The sequence below is a fragment of the Rhodamnia argentea genome, chromosome 10 (assembly GCF_020921035.1).
Source record: "Rhodamnia argentea isolate NSW1041297 chromosome 10, ASM2092103v1, whole genome shotgun sequence".
NCBI lineage: Eukaryota > Viridiplantae > Streptophyta > Magnoliopsida > Myrtales > Myrtaceae > Rhodamnia > Rhodamnia argentea.
In genome coordinates, this window is record NC_063159.1 from 22656971 (window position 1) to 22676822 (window position 19852).

Below are 19852 nucleotides of genomic sequence, written 5' to 3' on the forward strand. Positions count from 1 at the left end.
AGACTCTCGTTACTTTATAAAACCGGAAAAACGATGTCCCAGATTTGAGTCCAAGTCCAACTCGGCGGCGACTCGCTCCGCTACGGTGCCGTTCGTGCGCGATGACGTCATAATCTCCATTGAAAAAAAAAAACTGAAAAATAAAATAAAACACCACCCATCATGGTCATCGCCATGCCCATCCATGACATCCCACACATCACATGGCATAACATAAAGCAAGCTCCTATATATCCCCGTTGTTGCCTCCATTTCCGATCTTCAAACCATTCGAGCACTCGGAAGAAGAGGACATCGGACGCTCCGAAGCATTTTAGTGCCAGAAGAGAGAGACAGTAAGGACAAAAGAGAATGGGCGAGGTTGGTGCTTCCTAAGTCTTTTTCACACTATGGTTTTCGGAATTCGTGTCTTCTTCTTTTTTGTTTCCCCGTGAAATTTCTCTTCGAGGTTTACGTGCTCATGTCTGGATCTGGTTCGTCGTGGCAGCAGAAAGAGGGCGCCAAGAACGAGGGCGATCAGAAGGACGACGGGAATGTCGCCGTCGTCCTCAAGATGGACATGCACTGCGACGGCTGCGCCAAGAAAGTCCGCCGAGCTGTCAGAAGTTTCGATGGTACGCGCTAGGGGATTGAAACCCAGAAACCCAAAAAAAAAAAAAAAATGAAAATCTCACCCAATTGTGCTCGTTAACTGGTCGACATAATGTCGAGATTGTTGTCCAGAAACTTCAATTCGGAATCAGTTTGGCGAAATGGTTTTCGATTTGTTGATAGAGGACGAGCTTCGAGGTCAATTCTTTTTCTTGATTGACCTGTCTGTCATTCGTTCCCCAGTTGATAAGAAACGTATGGATCCGCATTGCTCGGTCCCTTTCGAATTCTGTCACCATGTGTTTGATCAAATTCCTTGGAGAGATTCCACTCTTTGGCTGTTCCTTTGCTTGGTATTTACGTTTCGGATAAGAATCAGAGCTTGTTTAGTTGACGCAGCTTTTTGGATGATTTTTAGTAAGATGCCGTGTGAAACAATCCAAGCATAGAAAATGTAGCTCTCGCTTTCCTAACACGCATCACATTTTAGCCCCCATGAAATTTGCTTTTCGTGTTGTTGTTGTTGGTGATACTGATGATGGTGGTGGTTGTGGTGGTGGTTGTACAGGCGTTGAAGATGTGAAGGTCGACACTGCTGCCAACAAACTAACAGTGACCGGGAAAGTCGACCCCACGAAGATCAAGGAGAAGTTGGAGGAGAAGACGAAGAAGAAGGTGGAGATTGTTTCTCCGCAGCCCAAAAAAGATGGCGGTGGCGGCGATAAGAAGCCTGAGGAGAAACCCGAGAAGAAAACAGAGGACAAGAAGGCAGAGGACAAGAAACCCAAAGAGGTACATAGAAATCTACAAAAAAAAAGTGTCTTTCTGTTTGACAATTTGATGATGCTAAAGCTACGCTGGATTCTGTTAATCTCTTATCATTGTGGTCTGGGTCAGAGGGTGGTTGGAGCCGAAGCTAATCTTTTGATTATTGTGCTCCTTCTTTGTTTTTGGGTTCAGACGACGGTGGTTTTTAAAATCAGGACACACTGCGACGGTTGCATTAAGAAGATCAAGAAGATCGTTTCGAAGATCAACGGTAAGAGATTAGTTCAAAGCGTCTAGAGATTCAATTCCTACTCTGAATTCTGCAGTCAAAGTGTTTTCATTTCAATGAACATGAACGCCCTCCATTTTCCACCAAAAGGGAATCATTCTTTAGAGTTGAATCGGCTCGTTTCCAGAAAAATATAATCTCTTGGCCAGCAGACGTAGTATGATTTTGACCATACACTGTTCTTCTCTTATTTTAATATGTAGCGGCCGAGGAACATGTTGTAATTCGTCCATTTTTTAAAAAAAGCTCTTTATTGCGTCGCCAAGATTTTACCAAATGGCAAAGATTATTGACCTGGCAACGAATGATGTGTGACTCAATCTGACTTGGCATAAACAGGGGTGAACGCGGTGAGCATTGACGGGGCCAAGGATCTAGTGGTTGTAACAGGGATGGTGGACCCCAAGGAACTGACTCCATACCTCAGAGAGAAGCTCAGAAGGAGCGTCGAGGTGGTGCCGCCGCCACCGGCCAAGAAGGACGCGTCACCGCCACCGGCAAAGACGGACGATGGAGCTTCGGACAAGAAGGAGAAAGAAGGTGGTGGTGAGAAGAAGGACAAGGAAGCAGGAGGCGGCGGCGGAGACAAGAAAGAGAAAGAAGCTGCTGCCGGTGGTGGCGAGAAAAAAGCCAAGGGTGAGAGCAAAAAGGAGGATGGGGGCAGCAACGAGGCCCCGAAGATGGAGATGAGCAAAATGGAGTACCCCGGTTACTCCGCGCCACCTCCGATGTATTGGCAGGGGGGACCCTCGTACGCTCAAAGTTACGGTTACGACTACTCCCACGCCCGAAGTTACGCCCCCAACTACGCCCACAACTATGCTGTTGAGCCGTACAATTACCATGCGGGGTATGCGAACCAAGGCTACCCGACTCACTATGTGAACGAAGGCTACGGGATGCCTATGGATCAGCGGTTGCACCCTATGGACCCGCGCTTAAACCCCCCTCAAATGTTCAGCGACGAGAACCCGAACGCCTGCTCCGTGATGTGACATATTCCGATGCCGAGGACCGAAAACCAATAAAATGTGAAAAAAAAAATATGGAACCATAATTGTAAATACTTAAAATCATAGGTCCGGAAAAGTGACCGTGTGAAATACATTTTTGGAATCATGCATTAGGTTAGAAGAAGACCGCCCAACTGGCCGGTTGGTTGGGCCGGTTCAGTTGTTGGGTGGTCGTTGGTTGGTTTTCATTTGTTGTATCTGGTTGTCTAAAAAAAATTTTGTACTAAGTGCTGATGAAATCAAATGAGATATCGAAGTTCCACTACGAATCAAATTTTAATTAGTGTACACGTGGCGTACTTGCCAATCTGTCATCTCAATGTTTCGGTGGAATCTTGTCCTTTTGATGTGGGTTTTTATATATGGTGGCTGACGTGGATGTCATAATTATGCATAGTTGGCCCTACTTGGATGTCAGCAATAGGGGCGGGGTGCAATTTTCTAAAGGGCCTGTATGCATTATGATGTAATGACACGTCACCAAGTCGGCATCTCCTTTCCAAGGGTCTCTTATCGACAGTTTTTGTGGAGCAGATGACACAGTCGTATTATATCGACAGCGATGTCCAACCGACAACCATAAAAACAAATGCAGATGTTTCCCAATAAAAATCTAATGAAAGCGCTGAAAATAAAGTTCGATCTTTTTAGAAAATAATTTTGCTTGCGTGATCAGTTCTGTATCGGAAGCTGCGAGTTTCATGCATGCAGGTAGCACCAACATCGAACAGCTCTAATCCCACCGATGAATGGAGATGGAATGATCGATAACGGGAGTGGGAATCGAATCTTTACTCGTGTTTAGAAGCGTTAGCTAATCACGTGCTTCGAAGAAAGCTTGAAAGGTTTCGTATAATTCGAGGCATAGAGTGTTTGTCAAGCGTACTACCATAGTTGAACCGGCTTTGCAGACCATTAGCATTTTTTTTTTTCAGGCTAAGACGATTGATATTTTCTATGGCCAATTTTTGCCTACGCCAATTTTTCTAAACGAAATATCGTAATGGGATGCATTGATCCAATCAAAAGCGATCCTCCATCTCATGGTCTGTATCGTGCATACGAGTTGTCTTGATTGGTCGGAAAAAATGTATAGATGTTGTGCTAGGTACCTACCTATTCCTAGATCCAACTTAAGGATAAATTAGATGTAGACCTCACTTAAGCAATAGTAGTTTTCATCCACGTGTATGATTAGTGTCCATCTCTTGTGCAACGTTATAAGCTCCCAATAAGATTTATCATAACTTTAATGCCACGGGGTAATAAGAAAAAACTTGACATTATATTTCTTTCTTACAAGTACGCAAATTCTTTTTAGGAATAAAACACTAGATGAATCATTTTTTTTCTGTTTTTGCAAAACTGTAAATAAAATAAATCAAGAAAATGAGAGAAACATTCTCAATTTCTCGCGTAGAGTGCAATGATGAGGTTGATTAATGTACTATTAGGACAATTAAGTTATTTTACCAATTGGACAGTTATTAATTTCTATATTTTATTTTTTATCATCCTTCTTTTCGGTCAATCTTAAATTTCTTTCCCTCCTTTTTGCTTCACAATTAGAAAATAAGTTTGTAATGTTTTAAGTGGGAAATGGAGAAGTGAGACAATAGGGTATCTTGGCTTGTGCATACAGATATTGTATATCAATCTTCAAAAGAATATAATGCAAATCACTCTATTCATAATGAAATGACTCCAAGCAGATTCACAGTCCAAAGCTTGGATTCATCATTATTCCAACTAGCCCTTCCAAAAGATGGCGCTGTAGGACTCTCCACCGTCATTATTCCACTTTTAACCCGCAAAGGAATCGTGTCTCTTCTTTACGAAGCTAAGTGTGACTGAATTGAGAGCCACCAATCCTGTCCACAATAATGCATGTGGTCCGTCCAATCACCCTATTTTGCATCATGTAGATGATGGTAGGGCTCCTAATGGCTATGTGACATGGTCCAGAGGATTCATCAGTGAGGACCCAAGAGATTTAGGGAGAAGTGTCAAAAAAGTCCTAAACTTATTGTATTAATGCCAACTCAGTTCTAAACCTTTTGCATTGGTGCCAATTAAATCATAAACCTTTTGTTGGTGCTAATTTAGTCCTAAACCTTCTATATTGTTGTTAATTCGGTCCTAAAACTTTTATTTATACCAATTGAGTTAATCCGGCCAATTTTGATCGAAAATCGCTGACATGGACATCAATTATCTACATGGCACGACTAGCACTAACTTGGACATTTTTTAATATTATTTTAATATTTTAAATAATTTTTAAGCATTTTTTGATTTTTTTTCAAAATTATTTTTAAAAATTATTTAAAATTTAAAAAAATTTTAAAAAAATCCACGTTAGCGCCAACCATGCCACGTAGGATAATTGACATTCATGCCAGTGATTTCCAATCAAAATTGGCCGAATTGACTCAATTGGCATAAATGCAAAATTTTTAGTACTAAATTGGCATTCTTGTAAAAGGTTTTGGCCTGAATTGGCACTAATAAAAGGTTTAGGATTTAATTGGCACCAATACAAAAATTTTAGGACTGAATTAGCACCAAAAAAAAGTTTATGACTAAATTGGCACTAAAGCAATAGGTTTAGGACTTTTTTGACACTTTTTCCAAGAGATTTAACTTGGTGAAAAAGCAAAGTAAAAAGAGCAAGCTTTGTTTAGAAGTTGGTTAGTTAAATTATGATGCCAAACGATACATCATTGTAGAAACTTCTGGCTCCTTCTATCTTGAAGGCCGCAACTATAGGCAATTTGTCAAAATCTATAGTTACTCACCAAACCCTACGACGAAGGCTATTAAAATTCGTTGATGACTTTATAGTCTTCATAATAGTACTATTCAAATCGAATATGGGGTGGCGACTTCTGGAAGTTCTGTTGTTTTTTTTTTCCCTGAATGATGACATAGTATGCACATAGGATTATTCGTCCACCTATAAGGATAGATTAACAAAAGACGTTTTAACCCTCTTCTCAGTCACATCACATAAAAATAATATGACTATGGAGCACAAGAAAAGAAAAGCAGTTCCAAGGGTTTGACAAGAAACACATGCAGGCATGCCGCATGCAGAGAAAATAAAAGCATGCGCCCATGCGGACGAGTGACGATAGCCAAAGGAAATATTTCAATTGACGGATTATGATTCAAATAATTGGCAAGTTGAGATTCCTGTTTTCACAAACTTTTTCACACATATATTCGTATGAGAGTAGTTAAGACATTGTTATGATACGACAATTGATGATGACATTGTCCAATCAATCCAAAACCTATAGTACAAATGATGATTTTATCTTAAACTTTTCAATTTTGATAATTTAGTACAACACCTCTGCACGAAATTACAATATAATTCTTCTAGCCAACTTTCGTTGGAAATTATTGACGTCGCGGTGTGCCACGTATGATAGCTGGCTATTACTAGAACGCATGTTAGTGACTTTTGAAAATTGACCGAAATAACTATATTAAAGGTTGAGAGCCAAATTGGCAAAATCGAAAAGTTTAGGGCTAAATTGACGTACGTACTGTAAAATTATGACTGATTGGAGAATTTTCTTGAAAATTTGAAGTCGCAAGTGGAATTAGCATGGCTATTTGCTATATTTCATGTGGGAAAAATCATTGTTAAAATGCCTAGAATTTCTTGGTACAAAGCCTAGGTAAACTATTTGTTATGACCAATGCAGAAATTAGAACGAAATTGAAACAGAGAAGAATAAAAAAAACACACACACAAAAATTTACGTGGAAAATCCTTGCGGGAAAAACTACGGGGAGAGGAGAAGTAAAATCCACTATGAAAATTCAAGGATTATAAATGGTGACTTGAAAAACTTTAAGACTCTTTTTGTCTCCACTTCTTAACCTAATAACTTGAGGTGTGTGTGTATATATGTGTCTATATACATATAGCTCCTAAACCCTAGCGTTGGTCCAAACCTATAGAGAATTCAAGACATACTCAATAAATCTTCATCTTGACTTGAATTAGACATAAGCAACAAACAATCTTCTCCTCTCACTCAAGTAGAACTCTGATGTAACAAACATTAACCAAATCCCAACAATGCTCAAATTTGGCAGTAGGCAAGGGCTTCATCAACATCGTTTTCCATACCAATCTTTAATACCTTAATATAGCTATTAGCAAAAATGTCTCGAATGAAATCGTACTGCATATTGATGTGTTTCGTCCTCTCATGATACATCCGATCCTCAATAAGTTGTAGCGTATTCTGACTATTACAATGGACAATAGTCATACCATGATGCACACTGAGCTTTTCAAATAAGCCTCTTAACCATATGACCTCTTTCACTACTTGTGTAATAACATACTCTGACTCTGTAGTAGACAAAGCAACCTTATGCTGTAAAGTAACTTTCAACTGAATGCACAACCTCCAATAGTAAAAATGTACTCAATCAAAGACCTTCTCTTATCAAGGTCAACAACATAATGAGAATCAATATATCATGTAAGAGTGTCACCAATTTTCCCAAACTCTAAGCCAAAATCAAAAGTACCCTTCAAATATTTCAAAATAACTTCACAACTTGCCAATAAACTTTGCCTAGGCATGATAAATATCTACTTACCACACTAACAACACGTGAAATGTCGGGTTGAATGCAAACCATGGCATATATAAGGCTACCAACTGACTAGAGCATGGAACATATGTCAAATATTTTACCTCATCATCTGCATGTGGGACTATCTGATAATCTAAATTGAGTAGCAAGAGGAATACTTACTGGTTCGGCGTCTTTCATGTCAAGATGGTCTAATACTTTCTCAATGTAGCTTTTCTAGGAAAAATACAATTTTTTCCTTTTCCGATATCAACAAACTTCCATGCCTAGAAATTTCTTTCTACACCTAAATCCTTCATTTCAAATTCACCGCTCAACCGCACCTTTAGATTTCGTATATCATATTTATTTTTTGCTGTAATCAACATGTCATCAATATATAACAACAATTAAATGAAAGAGCCATTTGGAAGTTTGCACAAATAAACACAACTATCATATTTGCTCCCACAATAGCCAAGTTGCACCATAAACAAATCAAACCAATTATACCACTATTTGGGTAATTACTTCAAGCCATATATGGACTTTTTCAATAGACAAACATAATCTTCCTCACCTTCAAATTGAAACCCTCTGGTTGACCTCTATAAATTTTTTGTTCAAGTTCAGCGAGTAAGCTATTTTCACATCGAGTAGTTCCAACTCTTAATCATGCAAAAAAACTAACGCAAGAAAACACTTGAATGGAGCTGTGTTTAACGACAGGTGAAAACAAACCATTAAAATCAACTCTTTCAATCTGGTTGTAGCCTTTAGTAACTAGACAAACTTTGAACCCGATGTCTTCAAATTTAGAAATACATTCTTTTCTTTTGAAAACCATTTGCAGCACACAATTTTCTTTCTTTTTGGTGGCATGACAAGCTCCAAGTGTGATTCTTTCAAAAGATTCCATCTTTTTATTCATAACAACTAACCACTTTATTGAATCTTTTAAAGAGATCTTCTTTGTAGGTTTTAGACTTGCTTTCTTGACTATGCAACTGAAAGAGCATAAACAACAAAATTTGAGTGTACATTTTTCTATGGAGGCTTCATTGTCTTTTCTGGTCTATCTCTAGCGATAGAATATTGTTCCTCTTCAGGTTCTTCAATTTGAATATTTAGTAGACTACTAAATTAGTTGTGAAGATATTACTTTAAACCTCATCTTTTCTGCAACACTTTTCAGATTTTCATGACAAGGTATGGACGATTCCTTGCTAGAATGAAGCATGGTAGACTCATCAAAAGTAACATCTCCACTGATAATAATCTTAGATGAATTAGTACACCTAAATATATAACCCTTTACACTAGAAGCATAACCAAGAAAGATATATTTCTTTGCTTTAGGCTCTAGTTTCCCTCACTAACATGTGTATATGTTGGACATACATAAGTACAAAGAGAAGAATAGTTCATAAGTTTACCTGTCCATAGCTCCTCTAGTGTCTTTCACTAAATAAAAGTGCAAGGATAACGATTTATAAACTAACAAGCGGTACCGATCGCCTTAACCTAGAACTCCTTGCATAAACCAGTGTTAGGCAACATGAACCTAATCCTTTCTAAGAAGGTTTTGTTCATACGTTTTCCAATGCCATCCTGTTGTGGTGCATTCATTATAGTATGATGTTTCACAATAATTCAATTTTGTGGAGGCAATTTTGCGGAACTCATTGCCCTCACCTCAACATCAGCTCATTATTTGTTCTCAAATATTTGAACATTTTGCTGGTTTTCTTTTCAATCAATATTTGTCATTGCTTAAATGTAGTACAAACATCACTCTTCTACTTTAGAAAATAGACCCAAACTTTCCTTGAAAAATAATCAATAAAAATGAAAAGATACCTTAAACCAAGGCCTTTTGAAGGAATTTTCACAGGCCCACAAAGGTCGGATTGAATGTAATTCAAAGTTCCTTTTGTTATGTTAATTTCTACTTGAAACCGACATTTTCTATTTTTGGAAAACACAATGCTCACAAAAATCAAGTTTTCCAATTTCCTAACCACACATGAAACCTCTCTTACTTAGCACATCCATCCCTCTAATACTCATATGACCTAATCTCATATGCCGTAATTTAGTGTTGTCTGATTTTGTCATAGTGGATGAGACTGCAACTAAATCTATAACTACAGTGCCTTGCAGCTGATACAAAGTGCCAGCTTTTAGTCCTCTCATTCGCAGTAATGAACCTTTCATAGTCTCCATAACTCTGCCTTCAGCCATAAACCTATAATTGTTAGCATCAAGTGTAACCAAAGAGATGAGGTTTTCTTCAAATCGGGGACATGTCTAACGTATGCCAAGGTTATGATCATACCATCGTTCATCTTAATGTCGAGGGTCTCAACCCCAACTGCTTTGCATTTAGCATTGTTTCCTATTAGAATAGCTCCACATTATATTCCTTGTACATGAGGAATCAATCACGATTTGGACATATGTGGTACTGATACTCTAAATCAGGAATTCAATATCACCGAATTTGTCTTTATCATCTATAACCAATAGCCAATTTTCATTTTTTTCCTTAGCAACGCCAGCTTGAGTAGGATTTTTGTTTCCTTGATTCTGTCTTTTCTCGGTTGTTCGAATGTTCCGTAGATTTGTATTCGATTGATTTTCCTTATTCAGATTATTTTCTCGTTGTTACTTTTTCGTGAGTATGAAACAATTTATCTTGATATGCCCCTTAGACTTACGGTAGTTATGAGTCGGATCCTTTTGAGTCAATTTTGACTTGCTCTTACCACTATTGCTTCTCTTAATAGACATTCTCCTAGCAACTAATCTAGCCCCATGATTTCGACCAAAAAACTAGCCCCATGATCATTACTGTTTTCAATAGTCGGTTATGTATCTAGTTTACGCTTATTTAGAAGACTAGTCATGACATCTTCAAGATCGATAGTTTCTCTACTAACAATCACAGTCTCCCTAAAATACTTTGAAGGACATAGTGAAACTAACAATAAAATATCTTGATCCTCACCTATCAATATTTCTTAATTAAGAAATAGTAACATTTGACACAGAAACGCGAGATTTAAGGGAAGCACCTTCATCCATGTTTTATGTCAAACAGACCCAAATAAGGGAAGCAACTTCTTGCATATTAAAAAAAATCTACGTCCAAGTTGTCGCTATTAATGTGATATATCGTGTATCATGCCAAAAAGACCCAATTTAGACTTGAAATCTCATGTGATACGTATCAATAGTTATAATACAGGCAAAACTTAATGCACTTGTGCAAATTCAACCCTTAACCAATCAATTTGACTAACCGAATCTTAAACCTTTTGAAAATTTGAGAATTAGTCAATCTTTTGGCCGAAAATCGCTACATGGATGCTTGCCATCCTACATGGACGATCTGCTTTGAAGTGAACAATTTTTATAATTTTTTTTTTTTATAAATTTGATGCATATTTTTTCTTTTCTTTTCTTTTCTTTCTTTTTTCCCTTCTTCCATCACCGGTCGGCAAATGGCCAACACTAAGGTAGACAATTGTTGTAATTTTTTGCATTTTTCTTTTTTCTTTTCTTGTCTTCCTTTTTTTCCTTCTTTCTTTGTTGATCACCTGGCCTCGGCAATGGCCCATTACTAAGGCAGCCGACTGATGAAGGAAGAAGGGCAAAAAGGAAGAAAAGAAAAAAAAGGAAAAAAATTACAACAATTGTCCACCGTAGTGTTGGCTGACCATGCCACGTAAAATGGTCGACTTCTATATCAACGATTTTCGGCCAAAATTGGCTGGATAGACTACATTGATAAATTATCAAGAGGTTTAGGACTCGATTGGCCAAATTGAAAGGTTTAGCATTGAATTAACACAAGTGTAATAGGTTTAGGTCTTTTTAAGTAATTTTTCCTTATAACATATACTGAACTATAACCAAAGATTACCAAATATATTGCTATATTTATAAGATTCTGTATTGGCTGGTTAACCAAACCGATCTGAAACTCAACAATGATGTATTGGATACATTCGAATCATTACAAATATCGGAACTGAAGCTGTTGAAGATGACTAATGACAAGTGACCGAGAAACTAATTGAAAGCATAACTTGTGAGACATACTGTTGGTACCTAAAAAGGGCCGCTAAAATTGGCCAAAATCGATTTTGGCCATTTTGAGAAAGACACCAGCTTTGTAAGCACCAACCATAGTAAGTCAGATTTCGACTTTACAATTGTAAGATGTTATGGAAATTATGCCAACCAGATTGTGATTGTATAAGTTTGGCCAGCAAGAGTTTTTGCACGTATGAGATTGGCATTTGTCATTTGTGTCAATGCCAACAAGAGTTTTTAAGCCGCGATCCTAGACGCTTAGCACAGGCGGTTCGCAAGCACATGGCAAAAGCGGTTGGCATGTGTAGAGAGTTGCGATTGATATGATGCCAAACCTGTTAAAGTTTGACAGACGTGTGGAAATAATGATTTCCTGGTCATACGTCATCCTAAATTACAGAAGTCATGTAGATTGTACAATTTGATATTCGTGATATTTAATTGACCTTTCAGATGTGCTCAAGAGCAGCTTTTCCAAACCTGGGCCCCTAGTTTTTAAGCCTAGCTAGGGGCCGTTTGGATTGGTATCCGTGCTCTTAACCCCAGTAGAAGAGAAGTCAAATGAACCTTTGGGTAATCTAGAAACTGCAATTTTGTCCGCCCCCCCTTTTTTTTTTATTACAATGCATAAAAATATAGTAATGAACTTTGGCAAAGTTAAATCATGGCTATCCTATTCCCCTTTTGCATAAATTTTTATGTTTTTGTATCTAAGACGCTTTGTCGATTCGCAACGGTCAGATATATTGTCACACTATAATGATTCACTTTATCGATTTGAAATTTGAATTTCGAGGTTTGACTTTATGAAATGATCATATTTGAGAGATTCTTGAGAGATTTGGCTTTGTTCTTTTGATGACAAGAAAGCCTATTTAGATATATAAATCCCAAACTACGAGTGACGTATTATTACCAAACATCAATTAAATAAGAGGGAAATCAACATCTGGATAAAAGATGAAACATGATATTATTTGTAGTCATCTGAAAAAACGAACTTATATTCAACCGCCGCAATACAGTTTTAAAGGTCATCTACGAAAACGAAAACAAAATTGATGTCGCATTCATACAACAAAGAGAGTATATCACGCCCCCACGGGACTTCGAACTATTAAAGAAACCAGTTTCCTACAACTTGACTCAAACTTATAGGATAATCTTCTTTATCATGCATTTTATTATTACCCTACACGAGGAGTACGTAACTTCGAAATGTCTCTTAAAGTCAGGGAAGAGACGCACCGGACCACGTTCTTTCGTGCCCTCAATTTCAAGCTAGCTAAAAAAAGTAATGATTGATATCGTTGAGATTTCTAATATGTGGAAAACAATCTTCGCCATGTAAATTTTGTATAAGATCGAGTTCGACCGATCGATTTAATTGGTCACTGCATAACCCCTGCAAAATTACAAAATAAAATACGACATTACGTTTTAAGCATATCAAAATACAAGCCATATCAATGTCTAAGTTACTTGTAAGCTGTAGAACGCGCAGCTACTGCGCAAACTTTTTCTCTGCCAACACTTTTCAAAATGACTACGACTGTAAGCTCACTCAAGACAAATGTGAGTATGTGAAGCTCTCTTCAGCTTTAGAATCTTGAACTCTTGATATGTCTCTCTTCGGCTCATTGGTCTTCTTATAAATTGCTCAGTGTCCAAAACTTCCTGTTGGACTATCTTCAAGAGGATCGATCTTCAAACTAGCCATTGGACCATTGACGAGAAGATTAGAGTAGCCGTTGATGCCTAATAGTCAGAGATCCCAAGAGATTAGATCGTCCATACAAACGGATCTCGATTTCCAGAAATAGAGTATTTCAATTATGGAAAGATCCTTGCCTTTAGGGTGATTGTCAATCCATCAAGATATCTCACATAATTAAAAAAAAATCCCATTAAGATCTTCTAATGAGGGAATCCACACCAAATCACAAGCTGTAAAGCTATGAGATTACATATATCAAATAGATGATCTTTTAAGATTTAGTCATGAATTTCGTCTCAGGTTCAATAAAAATTTTTATAATACTAAGCCTTCGGAGTAATCTGGTAATATTCGGCGCTTTGCCGATATCCATGTAGTACCCTTGCTGATATTCACCCGGACAGTGCTTCTGACTTCCTAGATAATACAATTCTTCTTGCCAACATATATAGAATATCAGCACAAGGTAGATGCTATAGACGTGAGGCCATAATGTTTCCAAGTCAATATGAACACGTGAGACCATAATGTTTCCAAGTCAATATGAACTTCCCATTCGACTAGACTTGTTCAAGTAGGTCTTATAGTCATATGGATTCTTTCCAACGTGAATATTACTTGAAACGAACATTTCTTATGTTGCTTAAGATAGTACAAAATACGGATAGGTTTGTCAATTTCAAAATATATTAGGAAGTTTTCTCAATAATAATTGTAATCATTACTCAAGCTAACGACAAAGGTAATGTTTTACGTAAAAAGGCTAGACTAGTTGTCAAAAGGTTATACTCAAGAGGAAGATATTGGTCATGCTGTAATATATGCTCATGTTGCAAGATTAGAAGCAATAAGATTACTATTATATGCTTGCTTTCATGATTTCAAGTTACATCAAATGGATGTCAAAAGTGATTTTCTAAAAAAAAATGCGTTTATCAAACAGCAAGTGTTTGTAGAACAACCACCAGATTTTGAAGACTCAAGAAGGATCAGCGATGTGTATCGATTGAAGAAGACACTCTATGGATTCAAACAAACATCTAGGGCTTGGTATGAGAGACTGAACACATTTTTTGTCGAACATGATTTTGAAAAAGATAAGGTGGATACAATGATGATATTATCTTTGGATCTACTGATGAAACATTTCGCAAGGAATTTGTTGATATCATGAAAAGTGAGTTTGAAATGAGGATGATAGGCCAACCCAACTTCTTTCTTGGTATACAAGTCAAGAAAACAAAACTCGACACCTTTATATATCGAGAAAAATATGCCAAAGAATTTTAGTGAAGAAATTTGGATCAGAGAGTTGCAAGAAAATGCAATATCTTCTACTACCAAGCTGGAAAAGATGAAAAAGATAAGTATATGGACTCTAAACTATATAAGAGTATATGATAGGATCTCTATTATATTTAATAGCATCTAGACTTGATATCCTAATTAGTGTGTACATGTATGCTCGTTTTCAGTCTGATCCAAATGAATCTCATTTGACAGCTGTGAAGTGGATTATTAAATATGTTGGATCATCTCCAAAGTTAAGTCTATTCTAAACATTCAGGCTTTCTATTGTTGGGATATTTGTAGGATGACTTTGCAAGGTGCAAAATCGACAGGAAAAACACCTTTTATACATTTCAACTAATGGGATGTATGCTAGTTTTGTGGTTTTCAACGAAACAAAATTTAGTTGCTCTTTCAACAATCAAAGCCGAGTACATAGTTCTAGGAAGCTGTTGTAGTAAATTCATTTGCTGATGTTCACAGGAAATGATTGCATAGGCGATCTAGCTTCAGAACAGCAGTTAGCGAAGAATCCTAACGGCTACTTGCTTTTCAAGACAATCTCCAACAGGAAGATTGAAAATGTCTATATAATAGAAGATCATTGCAGTCAAAATGAGTTGGATGAAAAATCTAGAATAAGCTGAAAGTGCTCATGGTTGTATTTTAAGCAAATTCTTTGAGATTTCCATAGCAAATGTTCTTGCTGCATTGCAATCGTGAGAAGATTAAGTATACAAGCATGCTAGGAGCATTTGAGTCCTGATAGTGTGATATATCATATGACATATCACCACTGGTATATGTCAACTAATGGGATGTATGCTAGTTCTATGGTTTTCAAAGAAGAAAAATTTAGTTGCTCTTTCAACTACTGAAGCTAAGTACATGGCTCTAGAAAGCTGATGTGCTCAACTCATTTGCTGATGTTCACGGGAAATGACTGCATAGGTGGTCCAGCTTTAGAACAACAGCTAGCGAAGAATCCTAACGGCTACCTGCTTCTCATACAATCTCCAACGGAAGATTGAATATGTTTTTTTTTTTTTTTTTGGTAAGGGAAGATTGAAAATGTTTATATAAGAGAAGATCATTGAAGTCGAAAAGGGTTGGGTGGAAAATCTACAATAAGCTAAAAGTGTTCATGGTTGTATTCTAAGCAAATTCTTTGAGATTTCCAAGGCAATGCTCTTTCTACAATGTAATTGTGAGAAGATAAAGTATACAAGCTTGATAAGAACATTTGAGTCCTGATAGTGTGGGATATCATCTGATAGAATCAATGCTTGTTGGTTGTAATTTATCTTGATGATTACTAGTGCAATCTCACCCAATTTGTGGCTTTAGTCTGAAGAGTGAGCGTAAACTCGGTGACTAAGCCGAACCACTATATATTATTGTGTGCTATTTTACTTCCGCTCTTATACCATCTTTGCACATTAGCATCTCCTGATATTCTTAATATTAGTTTCTCCTGATTTCCAAGTACTGGTTGCTGATTCCAGCAAAATCTCCAAACTAACCTTTTCGCCCCCCTCTAGGTTGCATAGTAAGCCTCAACACTACTTTCTCATTGAAATTTCTCTATTTTGTAATCAATGACAAGAGGAAGTGAACAAGAGTAGTAGCAGCACTTGCATTCTAATAGTGTGATCTATCTTGTAATAAAAGCAATACTTGCACATTGTAACTTCTCTTGAAAATAACTTGCGGATTCAATTCCACGTTGTGGATGTTAGCCAGGAGAGTGGACGAAAGCTTGGGCATGAAGTCGAACCACTATAAATTGATGTGTGCTATTTTCTATTTGCTCATTGGAGTCAATAACCGTCTAATAGTTGCAACAGCTTGCTTCCAATTTAGTTTCCACTACTGTCAAAGTACATCTTATTATCTTCCGCAAGAAAATTTGTTTAGTTTCACAAACAATCGATTTACCTCCCTCCCCTCTAGATTGTATTGTTAGCCCCAATAAGAGTTCACGAGTGGCATTGGCACGTTGCATGTTTATCTTAAGAATTCGACTCCAAGAATGATCGAGAAGTCATTCACTAATATGACCGTGAAAAGGAAAAGTATCAAAAAAGTCCTAAACTCATTGCGCTGGTACTTATTCAATTATAAGCCTTTTCATTGGACCAATTTAGTATTAAACCTTTTATATTTGTACCAATTTAGTTTGTCCGGCCAATTTTATCCGAAAATCGCTAATATGGACATCAATAGTCCTACTTGGCACAACTATAGGACGACCGGCATTCACGTTGACAAATTATATATTTTTTTAATATTTTATGAATATTTTCTTATTTTTTTCATTGTGTTGGCGAGGGTTGCTGGAGGCCCTCATGAGCCAAGTTGCCTAGGCATGGGCCCCAAGCCATCGTTGACCGGGAGTGAGGGCTGCCAAGCCCTCACATAAGCGAGTCTTAGCCAAATCCGGCTAGTGCAACACTCACCCGACCGCGAGGGTCTAGGCCTCGTTAGATAAGCTAGGGTGATCCTTGCCCAAGCGATAGTCCACCCGTGGCCTGCGGCGAGGGCTCACTTGGGAGAGGGTTCGGTGGCCCTCGCTAGCCAAAATTAAAAAAAGAAAAAAAAAAAAAAAATATTTCAGGAAATATTAAATATTTGTAAAATGTTTCCACATCAGTGGTGGTCATGACACATAGGATAACTAGTGTCCATGTCAATGTTCTTCGGCCAAATTTAGCACAAATGCACAAGGTATATGACTAAATTGATACATATATAATAGATTTATGACTTTTTTGGTACTCCTATGCCGTGAAAGTCCCTATCCACACTTGAATCTTCACTGGAATCCCCTTGGCCACACCAAATCTTAGACAGTTCTCGTCCTTAATATGACCTCCATCATTCCCACGCAAGCCCTAGTCGCTTGGTTTCAAGCACATCCACAAAGTAAGGGGTTGCCCCTAAATCAACCATGACCCATGTATTTTTGCCATTAAACTGCAACTCTGCAGACATTAGCTTGTTATCAGTAGTCCCTTTCGCATTGACCTTAGTGATGGCTTGGCGCTTGTCGGGTCATTTTCCCCATGCTAGCTCTCATTGTCCAAATTAGCATGACGACCGGCGATCTCTTCTGCACCATGTGCATTGCGCGTTTTAGGCATAACGCAGCTCTATGAGGTCCATTGCAGATGAAGCAAGCTAGTGGTTGCCTACCTCTATTCACTGGGGTCTTGCTGTGCCTCTCGCATTGATTCCAAGGTGTGAATCCCTAACTTTATCCACAGCTGCTACCCGACCCTCTCCAAATCTTGGGTTTGCCCGGGCTTGAATGACTTTTCCCCCTCTCAAGTTGGAGACACTTGATTTCTTGTGTTCCTTCACGATGGGTTGTCAGTCAAGCATTCAGCCGCGGGTTGCACCGAATGCAAGTCTCTCACTTGCTGCCTCTGCAGCTCAGTTCTGGCCCCCTACTTTAGGCCTTACAATGAGTAGATTAACTTGTCTAAGCATCAGCGCCAAGAACTCGTCCACATGTATTCGATACATGGAAAGCCACTGCTACCTTGGTTTGCTGGACTCCAAAAGCGCAACCCCAAAAGCATTGCTCCAATGTGGACTATAAAGTTCTCGTTCTGCTTAGCATCCCAAGCACCAGACAAAACCTTGGTTTTGGCACCTCTATACGACCCACCTCAAAGGCTCACGTTAGTGCGGTCGCTTGCGCGGTCAATTGCACTGTTTCGCTTTGTCAATCTAAAGCATTCACCTTAGTATGCAAATCCTCAATCCATTTCCAATGTCCAACCATTCGAGTGCCAACCGTGATTCCAAAGTCTTTCGCTCTAACTCAGGCTCTAACACCAATGTCACAGTTTAGGCCGTCGGCACATTTCAAAGGAACTTATGGTGTATACCATCCTCGTTCACAAGTAGTACACTTGTCGGCTCAAGCATGCAATCGTCCAAGGCTAAGGCGCATGCACAATTTGCAAGGTCATTTGTGAGAAAGCAATATTGAAAACGAGTTGTGAAAAAATGTTCTGCTCAATTGTATTCATTAGTGATACAAGAGCAATGTACATCGAGGGATTATCAAGATAGGATAGTTTTAGTAGTTCAACCCCTTAAAGATAAAAGAGTTTTACTAACATTAGGTATTCTAACATGAGTGGAGATTACAGGTGCTTGAGGTAGAAACATCTGGAAATTACGAAAAATAAGAGAAATATGAAATATCTAAAGTACCCCTGCACTATGTTGACGAGTGCTTGACCCAAGAGGCCATGGACAATGCGCCTTGGACAAGTTTGGATCAAAGAACTCACAAAGGAATTGCGATCCGTGTGCATGTGACCCTCGCTCAAAGCAAACTGCATGAAAATTATGGGTTGGAATAGGTAATCCCAAACAGAAAATCCTTCAATACCTCAACCAACAGAGCCAACCTTAAGGGGTCTCGCCTCGTACTTTATAGATGTTAATTTCTGAAGAAGATAATAGCACTACCACTTTCAAGCTAGTATTAGAGCAAAGGTTTCAAGTTTGATTCCTCCCACCTTCTTTAATCATTTATGAGCTTTGCTTTTTAAAGTGTCTTCGTTTCTCCAATTTTCGTTCCCCCACACACATTTGGTTTCCACTATTAAGGTCTTGAAATTGATTGTCAAGTTGGCATTCGCGTGAAGGGGATTTCTCAGTTACAAAACAGATTCCACTTCATACTCTATCAGGGTAAACATTGGTGAAATTACCAAAAAAAAGTCCTAAACATATTTCACTGATGCCAATTTAGTCCTAAACATTTTATTTTGGTCAATTTAGCCCTAAATTTTTTGAAAAGTTGTCAATGTTATCAATTTTAACTGAAAATCACTAACATGGATAATGGCTATCCTACGTGGCACCGCCAATGCTAACATGGATAATTTTTATATTTTTAATTAATTTTCCAAATTTCTTTTGATTTGTTTTAAATTTTCTTTCTTTTTCTTTTTTTTTTCTTTTGTTCATTCTTTTCTTTTTTCCTTCTTCCTCCGCGATCATTGGCCTCTGAAGGATACATAATCCGATCTAATACATACTCAACAAACAGCGAAAACATGCCCAATAGATCACGAGATTCACCGATCGACGAAGATACATCACGAGGACGTACCTTATTGATCACCGATTAGATGCCCTTTGCGATCACGGAGTTTTTCTCTGTCAAACGACAATCGACGATGGGAGGAGCGTTCTGCGTTTTCTATTTTCTTGAAGTGACAGAAATGAAGTTACAGAGAGGAGAACGAAGGAGAGTACGTTAGTTATTGACGTAAAGCCAACCAACGTGATTCTTCACGTTTGAGCAAATAACTGCTCACTGGGATGTGGTTGCCCGCATGGGCGCACACCGTATCTCCTGTAGACCCCACTTTAATATTTTATCTAATAGCCTCCTCGAAAGCCGGGTACTAGCTACGGGTGAAAGTTGACGAGGATCACCCTTGCCAAATT

The 19852-nt window shown here is 38.1% G+C and overlaps 1 protein-coding gene across 6 annotated transcripts; it reads left to right on the plus strand.

Moving 5' to 3' along the window:
* Nucleotides 1-202: 202 nt before the first annotated feature.
* LOC115735143 (heavy metal-associated isoprenylated plant protein 6-like) lies at nt 203-3022 on the plus strand. 6 transcript variants are annotated; one of them, XM_030666249.2, is made up of 6 exons: nt 211-360; nt 488-614; nt 1160-1383; nt 1552-1630; nt 1988-2666; nt 2756-3022. In XM_030666249.2, the coding sequence occupies exons 1-5, from the start codon at nt 352-354 to the stop codon at nt 2641-2643; spliced, it is 1095 nt and encodes a 364-aa protein (XP_030522109.1). In that variant the 5' UTR covers nt 211-351; the 3' UTR covers nt 2644-2666; nt 2756-3022. The 6 variants fall into 6 exon arrangements, with proteins under 6 accessions (XP_030522110.1, XP_030522109.1, XP_048127543.1 ...); XM_048271586.1 differs by having other exon boundaries at nt 1988-2663; nt 2753-3022; XM_048271587.1 differs by having other exon boundaries at nt 1988-2118; nt 2149-3022.
* The last annotated feature ends 16830 nt before the right edge of the window (nt 3023-19852 follow it).

Coding starts and splice junctions, on each gene's coding strand:
- LOC115735143 (XM_030666248.2), top strand. Junction 1,384..1,551: donor AGGACAAGAAACCCAAAGAG/GTACATAGAAAT, acceptor TTTTGGGTTCAG/ACGACGGTGGTTTTTAAAAT. Junction 1,631..1,987: donor GATCGTTTCGAAGATCAACG/GTAAGAGATTAG, acceptor TGGCATAAACAG/GGGTGAACGCGGTGAGCATT.